The 18,753-nt window shown below is 42.4% G+C and overlaps 1 protein-coding gene and 1 long non-coding RNA gene across 6 annotated transcripts in view; one reads left to right on the forward strand and one right to left on the reverse strand.

Moving 5' to 3' along the window:
• Positions 1-4,585: 4,585 nt before the first annotated feature.
• LOC108493792 lies at positions 4,586-18,523 on the reverse strand. 5 transcript variants are annotated; one of them, XR_001873608.1, is made up of 6 exons: positions 18,419-18,506; positions 17,972-18,112; positions 17,791-17,837; positions 16,578-17,402; positions 9,534-9,612; positions 4,586-8,979 (listed from the first exon to the last, which is right to left on the reverse strand). It is a non-coding gene; the product is annotated as an uncharacterized LOC108493792 (long non-coding RNA). The 5 variants fall into 5 exon arrangements; XR_001873609.1 differs by having other exon boundaries at positions 16,578-17,837; positions 18,004-18,112; XR_001873606.1 differs by having other exon boundaries at positions 16,578-17,837.
• NUDT14 (nudix hydrolase 14) overlaps positions 18,258-18,753 on the forward strand; it is a 59,948-nt gene continuing 59,452 nt past the window's right edge. The window contains exon 1 of the mRNA XM_017807596.1: positions 18,258-18,424. Within this exon, the coding sequence (XP_017663085.1) occupies positions 18,344-18,424 (81 nt within the window). The 5' untranslated portion in view covers positions 18,258-18,343. The remainder of the gene's footprint in view (positions 18,425-18,753) is intronic.

Genomic DNA, 18,753 nt, shown 5'->3' on the forward strand with positions numbered 1-18,753 from the left:
CTTAACACTATTTTTGTCTTCTGAATTTGTCTCTCCCTGGGGATCTCAGAGTGCTTTGCAGATGATCAGGAAAGGAATTCTCCTTCCTGCAAAGAACATGGGAGAAACTCTCTATGGTTGGAAGGTTCCCTTGTCCACATGGGCATGATGAGCATAGCTTTCCCAAAAGACTACTCTGGTGCCTCAGGAGTTTGTCCTGCAGCAGTTTGGGACCTCTTCAAATGGCAAGTGGATCCTTGCTGGTTGGAAGGACAAAATGAGCTTCTTGTCCACTCCAGCAGGCGACACTGTGTTTAAACTTTGATATCGAGAAGGGCAATGCACATTGAAACAGTGAGTTTCAAGAATCTTACTGATCCTTAAAAACAACATGTTTTCAGCAATGAACATCTGGTAAAGAATACTGTGGAAGAAGAGCAGGGCACGGCCAACATGAGAGGCAATTCAAATGCTAAAATGCTAAACCCTGTGTAAATTAAGCTGACTCCCGAAAGATGTCTTGGAATCTCCTTGTCCCAGTATATCTCATGTCCCAGAGATGACACCGGTGTGTTTTCTGGGTCTTTATTCTCAGAGAACTGCAGCATTAACATCAGTCAAACTGCAATTTCTGACCAGGATCATAACGTTGATAGTAATGAAGCAGCACTAGTGAAACCCAATTCACTGATCTAATGTTCTGTCTGATCTCCAGGGTCATTTGTAATGAATTCTACCGTGGTTTTTTATCATAGAAGTCCTCTTACTGAAGAATGTTTGACAAAATGCTAAGGGTCTGTAATTGGCCAGAGAATCAAAATTATCTATACAATCAAGGCCACTGCAAGATCAAATATTGACTTTGCATTAGCAAAGCCGTCACTACAAGAGAATTAAGAAGCCTGGCTGGGCAGATGTAATCATGCAAGCATCAGCCAATACATTTTTTTAAGTCTCTATACCGGCTACAAAATGCTTATGCAAAACCAGAGGCTTCCTACTGACTTAAATCAGGATTGTGTGTGGGTGTAAGGGTGTGCCTTCGCTGGAGCAATTTACATGTCAGGGGCCAGAAACCCAACTCAACAAGTCTCTGTATTCTTTAACAATTAGATAAAGCAGTAATAAGTTCATAATTGCAATTCCACAAGGTAATTTCATGTGCCTGGGAGATGACAATATGCATAAAATTAAAAGAAGAAAGCTTTTCATCCCTGCAAACTCTATTACTGAATTCTACAGCCTTTTCTATTTGCAGCACTCGGGAGTCACCTTGCTCAGCGTGGAGGTAGCAGGAGGGGAAGAGGGAATCCTCAAGGCTGTAAATGCACTGAGTTCAATAGACAATATGGAAACACAGATCTCTCCTGTGCTACCTCTTCTTAGCAATTTTCAGCTTTTTGGTTGCACGCAAGAGGAAATGTCCCGGGATAAGGTTCTTGGATCTAGTGTAACAAATAGAGTATGAAATATCCCTTTTACTCCGGCCATATTTGAAATAACAAAGCAGCTCAATTTCTGAATTATTATATTTAAGCTGTCTTTCAAATTTCCTTTTTCCCCCGACAGCTTTAAATCTCTCTGTGGGTGGAGGTCTAATGTCAGCACATGCAATTCTATACTTTAATCATTTTTTAACTACAAGATCAAAGCAAGTAGGTTTTTATTACTCCAGCGTCCGATACTTCATAATTTAACTATTGAATGTCAGGCAACAGCTCTTTTCAATGAATGGTATTTAAATGAATCTTTCCAGTTGCACTCCCCTGTGTATTACAGAATACGTATTAAAGGAAAAAAAAAAGAATATTTTATTAATCATATGAAAATCAGTAGTAGTACAGATGAAACATAACAAACTTGTTTCTACATTTACTCTGGGGCTGTGCAAGCAGCATGCTGCCTAAGAAGAAACCCTGCAGTGGACAACATTAACGTCTTCATCTTATTTTAATTTCTAACACTTTTCTTCACTGTCCCTGCTCCCGCACAGGAACCCAGAGAAATTAATACCTGGCCTGTGGCCAGACTGTCTGGGTGAGCAGTCCACTGGGATATTATTCCTCTGGCCATGGCAGTGCAGAGCCATCGCAGCAGAAGAATGTAGGAATCTTTTATCCCCCTGGTGTCATTCTCTCCCTGACTGTGCCTAAATCCTGTCTACAGTCTCTCTCCACTGCCCTGTTTATGGGAATTCCTCCCATCCACTTGCTAGTGTCTTACTCTCAAGGCTGGGTATCATGGGAATAAAGTTTTCCAAACTGGCTGCAGACTTGCTCGTTCTTTTGGTGACATCATCGACTTTGTGTTTGGGACAATAACTTCAAAAAACACGATCACTCCTTTATACCTCTGGAGAAAAGGTGTCACTTACAGTTATACATGGCTTATTAACGTTCTTCCTACTGTTCACAGGGAAGTGACATACTCTCGTTTAGTCCAGAGGAATCTTAACAGCGTCTTACTGTGATTACAGCATAAGCCCTGCACATGAATCTTTCTGCACATGAATCACTTTGGGCACCTGGGCAGTCCCACTGACCCTCACCATTCAGCTGCTCTGCGTGGACACGGATTTACCAGGCAGCATTTCCAACAGAGCCGAGCACACACAATGCTTGCACTTTGCTTTCCTCCCAAATACTTCTCTGTCACAAGCCATTCCAATTAAGAAGGCATGCAATAATACCCCTAATTACATTTTACTTTGATGAGAGATCTAGGCATTTTTTAAAAATGCCTGTTGTATAGGGTTAGGAGAATCTTCATTTCAATTCTTTGCATATTTTGGCACGAGCTGTGTCTCCGCCCTTCGTCGGGCTCCAGGCCCTGCGGGGCACGTGCATCTCTTCTCCTACTGCAGCCCAGGCCCTGGGTGCCAGACATCAGCAGAGCAACATGGGGCTAGTTTTTGCTGATTTACCCCAGTGCTAAATCTGTGAGCTCTGATAACTCCAACACCAGAAGACAAAAAGACTCTGAGCAGCCCAGGGGTCTGGATGGAGGGGGTCCTGCTGTAAAAATGCTCCCTCAGAGCCGTCAGGTACAAGCAAGCGCCTAGAATGAGATTTATATTTTGTTGATTACAACGGTAATAAGCCACAAACACAAATTCAAAGAGTAAGAGTGAACCAAACCCATGTTCTCTTTGAGTGAGATAGAATCTCTACCTTTTACATGCCTATCTATTGATGTGTTCCTGGATAAAATGTGTGATTTTAATTAACTGAAAGTACCTGCCTTTTATATTGGACTTGGTGCTAAAAACAAAGAAAAACAGACAGCAAAAATGCCATGTTGGCTGACTGCATATTTCTTTTGTGCTGAAAAATTGGGACGTGCACTGCTTCCCTCTCAATCAATACACATTAGTGTGTAGTTGGGGACTATAAAAATATCTGCATCACTTTGCTAATTCTCTTGCCAATTAGGCATAAGCATTTATGTGTTAAGCTTCTCTGCTGCAGGTTCCACAGATAAATTTCTTTCTATTATTGAAGCAGCTAAGGGGAATGTAATTATCCCTAAAACAGGGAAGAAAAGAAAAAATCTAAAAACAAATGTGTTAATACAGAACCGAAGCACAAGGAAATTAAATTCTTCACTGTAATTGTAAAATACTATACTAGTACGAAATATTTGTCTCTATTATTTAGACTATGTCAAAAGCATCTCCATTTAACACACATTTGTAAGCATGGAGGTATATAGATTTGTCTTTTTATAATTCAAGAGTGCTGCGTTTTTGTTGGATCTCAGAATTACTTGGTCAGTTCAGATCCCTTGATCATGCTAAAGATGAATTTTAGATCAAGAATTTATATTTACAGTGAACCAAATATCTGAGCAAATGGGTATTTCATTAGAGCCAGCTTTTAATCTCCATCCAGGCCCAAATCTCAAACATTCCTTCCTGGATATCCTCTCTCTGCCCAAGGGTTTTGCCATCGCACTCTCTCTTTCAACACCACCCTGTTGTTTGGCTAGCAAGACACGTTGTTTCTCTATCTCAGCCAAGGATTTTGCCAAGTCCTGTTGCTTCCACTTCTGTAGCATATTTAGAATTCCTCCAGCCCTCTCTATCTTGAAATTCTTGGCCCTGCACAACTGTTTTATTTTGGCTGCTAGAAGCCCACACTAACCTAACCAGATTTTAGCTGGCAACACAGATCTTTTTAACCATGTCTGTTTTTCCCTGGGCACATCCTTGTTTACTGAGTCTGGTGGTGGTGGAACCAATACAGCAATACTCAGCACATAAAGACACCAAGGAAAATCCATGCTGAGTCTTTAAAACAAATAGAAGTGCCACAAAACAGAGTTGAGGACATGGCTTAGCCTAAGACTCAGGTTTTCTTTGTAGTTTTTTTTTTCCTGAAGATATCTGTGTCTGTCTACTTAATACAGCTTCTTTTTACTGTTTCCAGAATGCAAGCATATGATGCACAGTTTTAATTTTTCCTGCCCAGTTTGCACGCAGGTGAATGCCCACAAGCAACTCTCTCTGGGTAATGGCAAACATGATGCAGAGACTTTGTGATTCTCCCATTAAATCTGACTGAACTGGGCTATTACAGCTAATAATGTCTGTTAATATATTAGTAGACTGCTGGTTAATGTACATGGGTAGATAAATGTAGATGTTGGTATTGGTGATAGCAGTGATTAAAATATAACAGTACAAACACAGTCTTCTGCTGCAAATCACTTTTTCCTTTATTACCTTCCCCAAATAAAATTCAGCTTTGATTCTAGTAGCAAGCCTTTAAGGAAGGCTCAGACAACACTTATCCCAAACCTTTTTTTATCAGTATTATCTTCCTTCTCTGGTAGGTTAGACAGAGCACTAACTTCAGGAGTTCTCCTATATACAAGGTGCACAAGATTGTTTTCGTTGAAGAGTTGCTTCAGTGGTTTACTAAAAGACAGAGTTCGTTTTTTTCTTTTTTTTTTTTTTTTATTTTTTAGGGCTTTTTATAAAACCCATTTTTACTGCACTTGGAAAATGTGACTATACAATGGGAAAGGGCAGGCCCTCCTTTTTTTTTTCCTTGTCTGAACACAATGGCAGGATAAGGGAGGCACCGCTCATTACAAGGAATACACTTTAATCAAGTTGCCCAGCACCAAGTGTTTGTCTTCCACCACTCTAGATGCCAATGTTTGTTTTCTCTCTGGGACAAGAAACAGAAAACATTTTTTCATTTTAATAAAAATCTTTCAGAATGAAGCAAACAGATGACCTAATTTGGAGGATCCACTTTACTTGGTAAAGATGATTGGAGGTCTCCCATACAGCATTGCTGGAGGAGATTTAACACTCTCCTGCTCAGTTTGCTAGCTGGCAACTGTGAGATTGATTGCAATGGTGTTTGATTCGACTCTTCCTGCTTCAGTAACATTGCCATTACTATCACATAAAGCTCAGCTTGAGTGGGAACTACAAAATACGCTGCTGTGACTAAATCTGCAGTTGGAAAGGTGGAAATCTGGCTTTATTAAACACATGTGGGCGCCTGCTAAAATTACTTCTGCAGCTAAACCCAGGATTCACAGCAGTCCCATTCTCTGGTACGACAGCATCCAGCTTTAAAAAAAACAGCTGTTTCCAGATTCAAGGATATCAAAACAAGTCTTCTGATATGTTTCTTTATCCTACAGGAATGGGTGCCTAAGTATACAAAGACAAGAAATCATAATCATAAGAAAGACTTATCTTTCACCTTAATAATTCATTTCAAGCCTCCAAGTTTGCACAGAAAAGCTCAAAATCCTTAAAGACTCATAGTGCAGGGAAACTGAAATGCTTATTTATTGTGAAATCTCATTAAATCAAGGCCAATTTTCAGGACTTGGAGCTCGAGTGCTACATTTTTTGTGCTGTTGGCTGACAGGAGACACTAACAACACTCAAGGGCTTCAAACATCTTGTCCTGTCTGGATGTAGCATCTGGTGACAGCAGAGACTGACTGTATTCCCTGTGACCAGGCAGAAAGAACAGCCTGAAGGCTCCTGTTCTGTTCTAGGATTCATCTTCTTCAAAGCCAGATCTCCCATCCTTGTCTCGCAGCAGCACGGAACTCCCAAAATCAAGGGAGGTGAGGGTAAAAGGAAGGGTGAAGAGGCAGAAACATGAAACCTAAGTCCTCTTTCCCCTACATCACCTCGAATACCAAGGGAGCAGCCCTGTTGTCACCGAGCTGCAGGTACAAAAGGTGCCTGAAGTTTGTCTTCCTGAGACTCCCTGCTGGGAACACAGGAGGGACACCAGGGAAGAGGAGACAGGAGATAGTGGAGGACTGGAACCAATGTGTTTTCTGCCATGCACTTCTCCCCAGATAAACCCCCACTTGCCTTGTATCACAGCTGAGACTTGGTAGAATCTATCAACTTGTCTATGAACTTCCAAAAAATAGCAAGTTAACTATCAGCCACCATGAGACGGTTTACCTTGGAAGTTGTACTCCAATGGTGAATGAATTTCTCTTTTAAAGCTGCCTTTCTGTAGCTTCCTACTGCTAACTCTGCCTATTGCAATGCCATATGGCATCTCCCTGCAAGGGTGAATCAAGCAAAAATGAGGGACAAAATGATTTTTTGTGAGCACATTCTGGGACCTGCTCTTCTGCCTGCCTGCACTAGAACATACAGCAGGTATTACTGACAGCCCAGGCTACCTGTGCAATGCAGCTAAAGTGCAAAAATAAATGGTTTGTTGTAAGGATCTCATAACAATATCTGGCAAAACATACACTGGACACTGAACACCTTGAGGAGTGCATTGACTGATGACAAGCATGGCATTCAATCTTTGTCTCGGATCCATCTGTGAATGGATCAGTCCTCATTTTCATAAAATCACTGTTTATTGTACTGGCCCACTAATTGCTACTATTAAAGCAAATGGTACCATGTATGGTCTTGCAGAGTATCAACAACCTAGAGCTGTGAGGCACCTACCTAGGTGTGCTGGAAGGTGCTGCATGCAAATATCTACACTCATCAGATGGGCATTTCTTTGATTATTACCGTTTTACCTTTGCCATCTCTTAGGGCAGTTCCCCTCCATGGCATCCATGGATACCAGCTGCCTACCTGTTTTAGCCAGCAGCTGCTATCAGCTCTGTGCTATCCATTTGGCAGAGCTCTCACTCCTTAGCAGGTTGTTATGGTTATGGGCATTTTTCTGTGTTGGAAGGACCAGGAATGAATGTGCTTTCATGTGCTTTTGGCCCACGTCGCCTCTGTGGCACATGGAATATCCAGCTCCCTGAAATCACATCCCCTGTTCATTGCTGACATTGGGGAATCATTTGGATTCAAGAGCACAAGATGTGATTTACTATGTATTTTTCCTCCTAAACACTGTAAACCACCTTGGGATTTATTTTACCATTTATTTTGCTATGACCAGGAGGATGTTGGATTAATATTTCCTCTACCAAAAGCAGCAACACTGTCAGCAGAAAGTTTGTCCCATAAACTGGACTGGAGCTGGACAAGCAGGACTCCTGGTGACACGAACAATGGATTGTTCTGGAGAATTATGTGCAGAAATCCTGCTATATCTCATCTACAGAGAAGTGTCAGAGATCCCAAGCTGGGGCTGAGGAGTAACCACTGGCACCCAGGACAGACTCCTGAAGACTTCACTACACATAAAGCAGGCACCAGGCTTATCCACTCCAACATAAGGGTTTCAGACATGTCAAAACAGTTCAAATCAAACATCTCGCCATTCATTAATCATGTTCTTTGCTCTCTCTTTTTTTTTTCTTTTTGTAAAAAAATGTGCATAAAACAAGGGCAGAAGTATAAATTTATTGTCTATAGACTGGAAATCTTTTTTTTCCGGTCAGCTCTGTTCCTGAGTCAGCTATCATGTGCCAAAGGAAGTTGTCTATACAAAAGAAAGGGAGCACAAATCAACAGGAGAGAAAATCGGGTTTATCTTGAGTCACTGACAAAAACAAAGCTGTCAACGATGTGAAATGAGACAGAGCTCACTGCAGACTTGCATATTCTGTATCGATGATATCTAAGCTGCATGACTGCTTTGCAGCTCTTTTTCCTTCAATCCAAATAATATCAGACTTCAGATTTCTTCTCAGCCTATCTGTCTGCTTGCAAGACACTACTGCATTGATTTCCATCTGGTGCATGTTTTAAAAGTTTTCCTCACAACCCTAAGGATTAACTGCCTTTTTTTTTTACAGAACTTCGGATTCCAAAGCATGCTGAAGAAAACAATCACAGCAAAGAAGCGCCAAATCTCTTGCAAACTCTCCCCTCATCACTGGGCATTCAAAGACGCACCAGCAGCTGTTAATGTAATGTTATGGATGATTAGCAGGACTTCCTGTATCTAATGAACATAGCTCTTTCAGAGAGGAGACACAGTGCAATGCTGTCCCAGGAAAATAAAAACGATGTAACGTTCAGTCAGGAATGCATTTACTACATGGCCCGGAATGGTGAATTGATCTCATGCTTCTGTAACAAAGATCTCATCTGTAGTCCCCAAGCACTGCCGGCACTGGCACGGCTTCAGAACGAGCCCGACGATCCTGCTCCCAAAAGGAACTGATTAGGAGGGATGTTCCAGGAGCTATTTGATACAGGCAGCACAGTTCAGAATGACATTTATAGAGTGAAAAAAAAACAAACCAAAAAACAGCATACAGCAATCTTAAGTATTTTCATGTCTAGGAATGTCAACGGCATCCTCTGACAGTAAAATTGCAGGCTTTTTAAGCACTCCCATAACCACGGTGTTCCTGGACTTGAAGGAAGTAGAGCTGATGGACAGTTGTTTTGGTGTGAGCATGGCACAGAAGAGAAAAAGGTTCTGTTTGTTTTCCACTCCTTTCCTCTCGATTTTAACTGGAATTATAAATGTAGATCCATTTAAAATCCCGCTGCTCGTATCTCCATGTCTTGTTGCACACAACAAGGGTATCCAGGGATATGTGAAACAAAATGTAGAGTTGTCAGACGACCTAATGGTGATGGGAACAAGGATAACGTAAGTAACACAGGCAACTTGTATGAAAGGCTTTCAGCATCTTTTGCCGAATACCCAACTTATGGCAACAGCGCAAAAGTAAGGGAGTGAAAATGGACTTGGGAGTTTAGCTTCGTCAATACTATAAAATAAACTCAAGTTAAAATGGGTGTTGCCCAACCCAGTTGTCAAACATCGCTGCTGCAATACAAAGACAAATGTTTATTGGCTTAACTTTGAAACTGCAGTAAATGCTCTTCTATTCAATTAGATAAACAAATACAGGACTGAGTATATAATAGGGTCCTTTCAAGTAAATTATGCTTCCTAACACGTGTAAAAGAAAAATTACTTTAATGTTTATATTTCTGTAAAATAAAAAGCCATCAAGGCTCTCCTTCTGTTATATTCCAAATATAAAAAATAAAGAATGTTTAAATGATGTCCATTTTATGACAGTGTCAGCAAAGAAAAGCAAAGAAGTATAGTCAGGCTGACAATCTAGCTTTTCTTCTCACTATTAGGAGAGAGAGGGAGAAAAAAATTTACCATTCTGTTCTCATTTACAGTAGCACAAATCCCCAGGAACCGCACTGACTTCGGTTAATTATTTTGGATTTATGGCACACTGAAAGAGATTAGAATTTAGACAAACATGAATGAAGAACAGAACATCCACGTTCACTCTAAACGTATTTCCCTTTCCTATGTACACAGAACAGCAATGCTGTCCTTAGCAGTGACAGATTATATGCTGTTGGTTTACCTGCTTGCCTAGAAGTATTTATACAGGTACCAAGTGGAAGCCTCAGTGAAGAAAGTGCTTAGTTACCCTCTCCAGCAAATACATCCCAATCTATGTCCAGGGAAAATTGCCTTCTCTACAGCATCAGGGCGCTAGGCAAGGGCTAACATGCATACACACAGCATTATGCACCCAGTGATGAGAACCACCTGTTTGTGAGTCTGTTCTATTGTCTCTGCCAAAAATTGGCTCTAAGTCAGGACAATCTCTCATGCAGATATGCTAGCATGCATGGATTTCAAATCTTTAAAACACCAAGTAGAAAACTGTAGTCGTTATTATAGAACACTATGGTTAAAACAGTATATAATTCCTGACCTTGATGGAGGGGGGCATTTTGTTCATACAGCCTGCTTAGCTATGAGAATCTAGGATTTAGTCTAGGCAGAAAGGCAATGCACTAAGTCGCTCCCTATCAATTTGAAAGCAACGATATGCCCTGCACAGCACAAACCAACTTCATACACCTAACACCCCATGCCTTGTCCGCCTTGCTCAGCTGGGGTACAACATCTTCACACAAGAGCAGGTGGCCAAACAAACAGTGTCTTTCCTTTGGTTTTGATTCCCATCAACATTAAACACATCCACCTCTTCCACTCTGCAGGCTTTCTAATGAAGTGGCTGCAGGCAAGGAAGAGGCATTAAGAGAGGGAGCACTGCAAAAATAAAGTGAGAATAGGCTGCTCCAGGAGATCGACAGAGATTAAGGTTGGATATCCCTGGGCTCGGTTTTACTGTGAGCATACTAATGCCCACATCTGCAATTGAAATGCTCGGGAAACCTTCACTGCAGCCTCCAAGAACACAGTGCAAAAATAATAAATCCAGAAAGATGGTTCACAAATAGGAAAGAGGAGGAAGGGTTGATTTTTGTGGTTTTATTTTTTCTGAACTATAACCAAAGAACTGAAAATGTCTAAATACGTAGAACGTTTATTAAAAAAAATTGTCAAGGTTTCAAAGTCAAGCACTCACAAGTTAGGAAAATGTCAATGGCAACAGTTTTGAGAGTCCAGTATAAAATGCCTAGGATTTTGTTTTTCAGAACTTTGATTTTTATGGAGACCAAATCTCTTGGAGACCCAATCTTTTAAAGACCCAAACACTAACATTCCAGTGAGCTCTCAACAACAGATCAGCTCAACTTCTTGCAGGTTACTTGCTCAATCACCTCAACTCAATCAGTCCAACCCTTATATTGCTTCCTGACTTCAAGTCACTGATAATGAAATCCTGCTGCTCTGTATCTCCAGCCCATATCCCTCACTGCCATTGCCAAATCATTGTCCATGCTGTCCTTCAATCACAGGCTTTTTGATGAAAAGTTACAACCCCCTGAAGTAACTTGTGGAGCACTGACCCTGTCCTTCCTCTGAGCTCTCCTCCAACACACTTCTAACGAATCTCACTAAAGCATTTAGGCTGTTTTGTTCTGTGATTTGATACCAATGATGAGCACAATAAAGTTCTGGATTCCTAAGTATTGGTACAACAGAAATAAATACGAAAATAATATAGTATGCCTAATGAAGAGGAAGCAGGAAAATGGCCAGTTGTGTCTCTTTACCTTTCTATCACATAAATCACACATACATATATTTATATTTAAATATATCAAAATAGAAGCCAGATACCTGCTCCCTACATCTGGTGGAATAAAACCCTTCTGACTACACTTTTCCTTTGGAATGTCTCAATTTACCAAACAGAAAGATTTCATCCAGACAAGTATTCAATTAAATTCCTTTGGAAAACAGGCAAGCTTCCACTGGAGCTACGCCAGCCCCAGCTTCTGAGCAGCCCAGCTGGTACTCTCCGGAGGACCAGGGTTTCCAGTTCCCACAGCTTCAACAAAACTGCCTGAAGATTAGGGACACTTGGACTTATAATGCCTACAGTCCAGGGCAGGCTACCAGGCACAGCACAGTGTCGTGGTCACTGGGGAGCTCAGAGATACCAGGGTCATGGCTAGAGCCATGGCCAACATTCAAGTATCCCATGGCTTGGGCTCCAGTCCCTTTTACAAGCAATTTCAAACTATTGGAACATCAAGGCTCCCTGAGAAATCAAAATATTTTTCTCCTTCCAGCTCTATTGCATACATATGTGGCAAACAAAAGAAGATTCTTCTTGATCTTTTCCTCTCCTTCAGCTGTTCCTTGTTACTGTATGTTCATCTTGTTTGTTCTTTTGTATGAATTAGTTTGCTGCTTTTTTTTTTGTGAAAGACACCATTTTTCTACCTGTATTTGAACAGTTTCCAGCATAATGAGATCCAGATATTAGTTGTGCGTGGTTTTGTAATGCAAGCAACAGTGTTATCATTTTCTTTTTTCCCTCATTAGAGAGAAGTTAATTGAAAAATCAAAGCCTTCCCTCTAATCATTTTCACTCTGCTAGCTGTAGGCAACATTTGTTGGATAGTAATTAAAATAATATAAAAGTATCTAAATTTTGCATGCATATTGTTTCTTATTTTTTTCACAGGCTGTGTGTTTGTTCTTCCCCCAGCTGAAAAGCTAGAAATGAGAATTGACTTCCCAAGTTCTCACCTACCTCCCTCTATTTTATACCATATTGCAACTTGTCATATTACATTGTGAATATCTTAAGGACTATTTGACATATTAGTTGCATATTTATGTTGAAGAGCTTTTTCCCTCCAGTATTTTTAGATAGATCAATTTTACATGTCATGATATACATATCTATATTTATACTGAATATGTTTAATTTTTTTTTCTTACCATATTTAGTTCAAGTCTTTTAATGATGATATGCACTAAAAAAAGAGCTTTTTATCAGACCTTTATTTCACAAGGCAGATGGATACATGTCAGTTCTTCTGAGAAATCACACTACTCTACTAGACACAGGTGAGTTTCCTACTACAGTCAGGAGACAGTACTTAACTTCACAAAGTAAAGACCAAGATGGTTGCTCTCATTAAGAGAGACACACTTTGTGTTTCTCAAAACAAGGAGGAGCTAATGAAAACATCTAAGGCAAACAAACTGAAATATTTCTTTAACTCACTGTGGTGCACATCAGTGATAGATACCACACCTGTCTTGCTCCTGCTGTCAGTCCTTACAAACCCAGTTCTGCAAATCCATACATGAATAATTGCTCCAGCTTCTTCAGATTGAGGCTATTCATGGGATTAAAGCAGCTCTGGACCAACTGATGGTGAACAAAATTGCTGCAACATAATGTTATGTACTGCAGTGCAGACCTCTAACTTTATATTTGGTAATTGAAATGTAAATAATTTATTAAAAAAAAAAAGGCGTCGCTCAGAAAAGTTACTACTAAAATCAAAACAAATTTCTCTAGGGCTCTATTTACAATGCCAAAAGAATTGCATAAGCATGATTCCTGACTTTCATGAATGTAACCAGGGTGGTTATGCCCCAGAACTGAATAATAATTAAAAGTTAGATATTGGCAGCTTCAGGCTTGCTTTTCCACAGGAGCCTAAGGGGTAAACCTTAGAAGGCAAACTTCACAACAGCCACTTCATTATGGAAAGAACAAGCATCTGATACCAAGAAAGGCACTCAAAACTAACATCTCTGTGGCAATGCAAGGATGACCCACATGAAGAGGATAAGATTTCATGCTGTCAACTGTAAGGATTTCCAACATGAGTTTACAAAATATGCTGAATTTTGGACACTTTCACCCACCTTTCTCTCTAAGCATGTGCAGCAAAGGTGTCCAACCTTCTTGATACCTTATGTGATCTTAACAAAAACTGCACATGGGAGCTGAGGAGGAAGTTCTGGAAGCAGCTTCCAGGCAGAGGAAAATGGCTTTGCTGGCATCCCAAGTCATCTGCAGCTGGACGGGCTGAACTGGGCACACAGCCGGATCCTGGGTCAGCCAGTGCCCCTTGGCTTCAGCAGCCTCTGCTGCCCAGAGCTGGGGATTCAGGTTATCTGTCACCCCAACAGCAAAGCCTTTCTACCAAATATGTGGCATCACTTTGGCACAGGACCTGTGCTTAACAGCTCACAAACGACAGGTTTGTCATTGTTTCATCTCCTGGCCATTTTTGTTTCTGCAGCCATGAGGGTTAGAAACTGTCTTTTAAAAATGAAAGTTGAGAATTGCAAGTCAGTGTGCCTCTAGTTCCTGAGGCTTCCATATTTGTAGTATCTTAGTAACTACTGTTACTACTACCGTAAGAACTCACAACTGTCAAAAGACATAAGAAAGTAATGATAATCTGCAATATCTCGAGGAGTCCTCTGGAGATAAGAAATGCTCAGGACCTGATGATTTTTTGTTCATGAGCCATGGCATGTCAAAGAGCAAAGTGATCCTGGCAGGGATTGATGGAGATTAAAAGCACATGCAGATGCTCACACACACAGAAATCGCTAAGGAAAACGTGCTGCCTAACTGTGCATGAATGAACCCAACAGCTCAGGCACCTCACTACGCTCCAACAGGAAGAGGGAAGTACTGCAAGGGACATTCCTGGTTTTCCACTCACGGTAAACCTGCATGCAGGTGGAGGTGGGAGGGTGTGCTTGGCTCCCGGAGCCACCGCGAGCAGAAGGGCAGTAGCACCAGGCTCTGGACGGGAACGTTCCCGGTTGTGTCCCAAAGCAAACAGCAATAAAACAAACTGCTAATGAGGATGCAACCTGACCCTCTGCAGAGTGTATGCCCAAGGACTGTGTGACTGGAAGGGGAAGGGAAGGACTGTGTCGGCAGAAACTTCAAGCTCAAGGGGATTTTTTTTAAAAGTGCAATGCAAAAAAAAAAATATTTGGGTACTTTGTTGGTAATAAAAGTTACTCACGAAGTAACACAGGGCAAACACTGCTTTGGAGAGAAGTCTGTTAAACAAAGAACCTTACCCTGCAGAAAGAACTCCTTTTTAACGCTAATGTTAACATTTCATTTCTTGTAAGAAATCCCTGTGAATCTTCCCTTGAGATTCTTCAGCTCCAGACAGGACACTTCTCCTTTTTCTCTCTCTGCCTGCTGACGTACTCTGCTGATCTTCCTTTCCAGGAAAGGAACAAAGTTCTACTCAGCTTTTTGCTTTCTTTATTAGGTTGTATATTAGACTGTTACACAAACCATTCTCAGAGCCTTCAGAGCCTGTGTGGGTGAAACATCTAGATTTTGGTATTTTACAACAGGAGACCAGCAGCTCCAGGAGACAAAGAACTCATGAGGAAATCACTCACGGCAGCATTCACATCCTTACATCTGTTATTTTAAAATGCAAGAAAACAACATACAGCACAGAAGCCACTGTTAAGGGGGAAAAAGGAATGCATTTAATGTAATGAAATGCAACCTGTCATTCTGACACATTCCTGGTTTCTGGGAGTCAAATTAACAGTATCACTTAGCAAGGAAGATGTGATGGCATGAGGCAGTTGGTTTGTGGAAGGATATCAGCGGTAGCTATTTCAATTAGGAGTGCAATGGTAAACCTGGATAGCGCTCTGCAAAGAAGCTGTGACAGCCAAGAGTAACCCAGGATATAAGAAGTTTGGGAACTGATGATTTAGGGACAGTATCATAGAAATGTAAATGATACTTAATGGAGTGGTGCTAATCAAATCCAAGAGATTTTGCAGGCAGTTAAACATGAGGTTAAACTTAAGTATCATAATCTTCTCGTTGAAGGTAATAGACATGAACAGAGTCATTGGACACTCTGGAATTTTGGATGCCTGTTTTCCCAAGTTTCTGGAGGAACACCACTAGTACTGCTGCTTTAAAAAGGAGCAGACACAAAGGGATGTGAAGTAACACCCAACAGAGAAGCTGGGGCAGCGCTTGGACTGAGCAAACATGCCTGGTCTCTCCATTTCCTTTGGAATCAAGTTACTCCAGAAAAAGTGGTGTGTGCATGGTGGGCACATCCCCTGGTGGGACTTTATGTGGAAACAGAGCTCTCCCAACCCCTGAGCTGAGCTGCTGAGCAGCATCTCTGCATTGTATCATCTCATAATTATTGCTGTGAAGCCAGTGCACTTAGAGCTAGGCTGGAATCACTATTCCAGTCAGCAGAGGCAAGCCACGAAAGCAGTGAAAGGGAACAGGAAAGCAGGAGTGCATTTCACCCATCCAGAAGTTTTTCCCTCTTTGCTATTATCCATCTGAATAAGTGAGAACTTAGGGGAATTTCCTTCTTGGGATTGTTCTTGGACCAGCAAATGTAAAGGCACTTGCTGCACAGGTTAGCTAGGCCTTAATGAAGAACAGTAATGAAATTCAGGTCCAGGTGGTGAATGGTAGTCCCACTGTGCAGGACATATTTTTCCTATTTATTTTCTCACTCAGATTTCACCTGTAAAATGGGAACACTAAGGCAGCTCTTCAGTCTCAGCCTGTTAAACCCTCAGTTCAGCTGGCATACTCACAAAGAAGATTTTCCAACAAAAAAATCGACAAGTCTAAGTTGCAACATCAGAGCACCCCAAAATGTGTTTTCCCGTGACAATACACTCGACTGTTCCAGGTACATTAACGAGATCAGGTCTGTGACACATCACAACCCCAAAAGCTTCCCACCTAAGGCTAGGAATGGAATAAGCAATCCATCACACAGTATGACACGTTCCTCAAAACACACACACACTCAGAACCTGAAAGCGGTGTCAGAATGTTTATTGAAGAGGGCAATCTGAGTGGCTGAACCGACCTGGGTAGCCGGTAACTTTTAACATAAGCAAACAGAGATACTGTAAACCTGCTGTGCATGGAAACTGTGTTTATACTTAAATTGGACTTAGAAGACTGAAATAACTTACTAGAAAAATATAGCTTAAGTTCCCAGGAGCTCTGAATGACCTCAAGATCGTTCTGAAAAAAGCAGAAATATATGGACATATACAGTGATGCAAACAGAGTTATACAAATATTTTCAAAGTCAGCTAATAAAATACATTTCCTTGCCTACTTTTTATGATAGCTTTGCAAACATACTTTTAAAACCACAGTTTTCAGCCCCACCAAACATTTTTTGCCACTTGTGTTATCAGAACTGATGGTAAGCATTCTGCAATGTAAGTGCTGCCTCACTTACTTTTTAGTGAGTTTTGTAATTGCTCAGTCTGTTCCTTTTAGCCAGACTGCTGGGATTCTTACTACCACAGGACAAGACAATAAACCTTCTTAGTGATGACGTGGAAGTACATTAGAAGACAAAAAAAGAAACATATGCAAGAAATTTCAGATTAGTCTCAGTGCAGTCGATACATTGACAAAATAATTTGATTTATACAGCAACCAAAATAGCTGTACACAGGAACATCTGCACGGAAAGTGACCACAAATCAGAGAGATAATGACCACTACAAATAGTGAGCTCTGTTGTTCATGAACCTAGAAAATCATTATTAGGAGCATTAAAACAACAAGGATAATCTAACCTGATGTTGCACAACAATGATCAAACTCCTATGAAAATCAGAAAACTGCTAAATCTAATAGTGATTTATTTAAGACAAAAATGAAGTAAAGGGAGAGAGGGTAATTATTTTGTAACTTGGTTGAAAAAAGACAAAAGAATTGAATTGAGCTGCATTTATTCTTCTGCCACGCATTGGGTGTGTGGCCACGACTGGAAGCTGACCCTGAGAGGGAAAGTTGGGAGAAGCACCGAGTGATGCACTGCAGGCTACCAATGAATCTGTATTCACCCCTGCATTTTCCACACCACTCATACAACCCCCATTCTGACATGAAAGCACCACGCAGGCCGGCATAAGTGACTGTGCTTTTAACAGCAAGGTGCTCATCCTGCAAAGCCTCATGTATAATAACGATCGGGACAACTTGTGGCAAAAAAGGTAGCACACAGGTGGCATCCAGGCTTTGGAGGTTGGTTTCAGTTCAGTTCAGTGCAGGAACACCCCATCAATTTTGGTGTAATATGTGGAAATAACTGACCCCTAGAGCATGTGCCAACCTTCCGTGCAAACATCATCACCAATCGGTGTTTCTGGAGAACAATGCAACTACCTGAAGGCAGGTTGCAGTGCGGTGGTGGCCGGTCCCTTCTGCCGTGCCTGCAGTGAAAGGACGAGAGGAGATGGGCTTAGGCTGACACAGGGGACATTCAGATTAGATGTCAGAAAAAAAATTTTCATTGTTCAGGTGGTCAGGCACTGGAATAGGTTGCCCAGGGAGGTGATGGGCTCACCATCCCTGGAGGTGTTTAAGAGGCGTCTGGACCTGGCGCTGGGCGATGCGGTTTGGTGCTTTAGGGGTTACAGTGGCAGGGCTCGGCTGACGCTTGGACTTGATCTTAAAGGTGTCTTCCAACCCTGACGATTCTACGGCTCTGCGAATAAAGGCGACGGGGCCCCTGTGTCCCCGTTTTGGGGGCGAAACGCAGCACTCACTGATCCCGGCTCTGCCAGAGGGCAGGACAGCGCCGCACCCGCGCCCCGTCAGCGCCCCGGGGCCGCTCCCGGCCCTGCCCGGCCCGGCCGCCGGCGGCTGCGCGCGCCTCCGCCCTTCCTCCCCTTCCTCCTCTTCCTCCTCCCCTTCTCCCCCTCCTCCCCCGGCAGGGATGGAGGCCATCGAGGAGCTGGCGCTCCAGCCCTGCACCTCCTCTCTGTACCTGCGGCCTTTCCGCCTCTCTTACCGGCAGGTGAGTGGCGCCGCCGGCTCCCCCCGCCCCCTCCCGCCGGTGCCCTTCACCCCCCGCCTGCGCCATTTTGGGGCGGTGGCGGTGTCGCCTCATGGCGCCGCCCGCCCCGCTCCGCCCGCGGCGCCCCTGGGGCGGCTGCGCTGCCCCCGGCACCCCCTGGGCCCGCCCTGAGGTGGAGCTGGAGGTGGGCAGCCCGGTAGAGCGTGGGGTCACTGCTGTGCGGTGCCCCCTGTGCCCACTGCTCACCTGGGGCTGGCACTGTCGTCTTCACCCCGTGCTGGTTTTGTGGTTCACCTCACGCCTTGGGCCTTGCCTTGGTGCGGATAGTT

Source organism: Lepidothrix coronata, unplaced genomic scaffold (assembly GCF_001604755.1).
Source record: "Lepidothrix coronata isolate B3197 unplaced genomic scaffold, Lepidothrix_coronata-1.0 Scaffold19, whole genome shotgun sequence".
In the NCBI taxonomy this organism is placed as follows: Eukaryota; Metazoa; Chordata; class Aves; order Passeriformes; family Pipridae; genus Lepidothrix; species Lepidothrix coronata.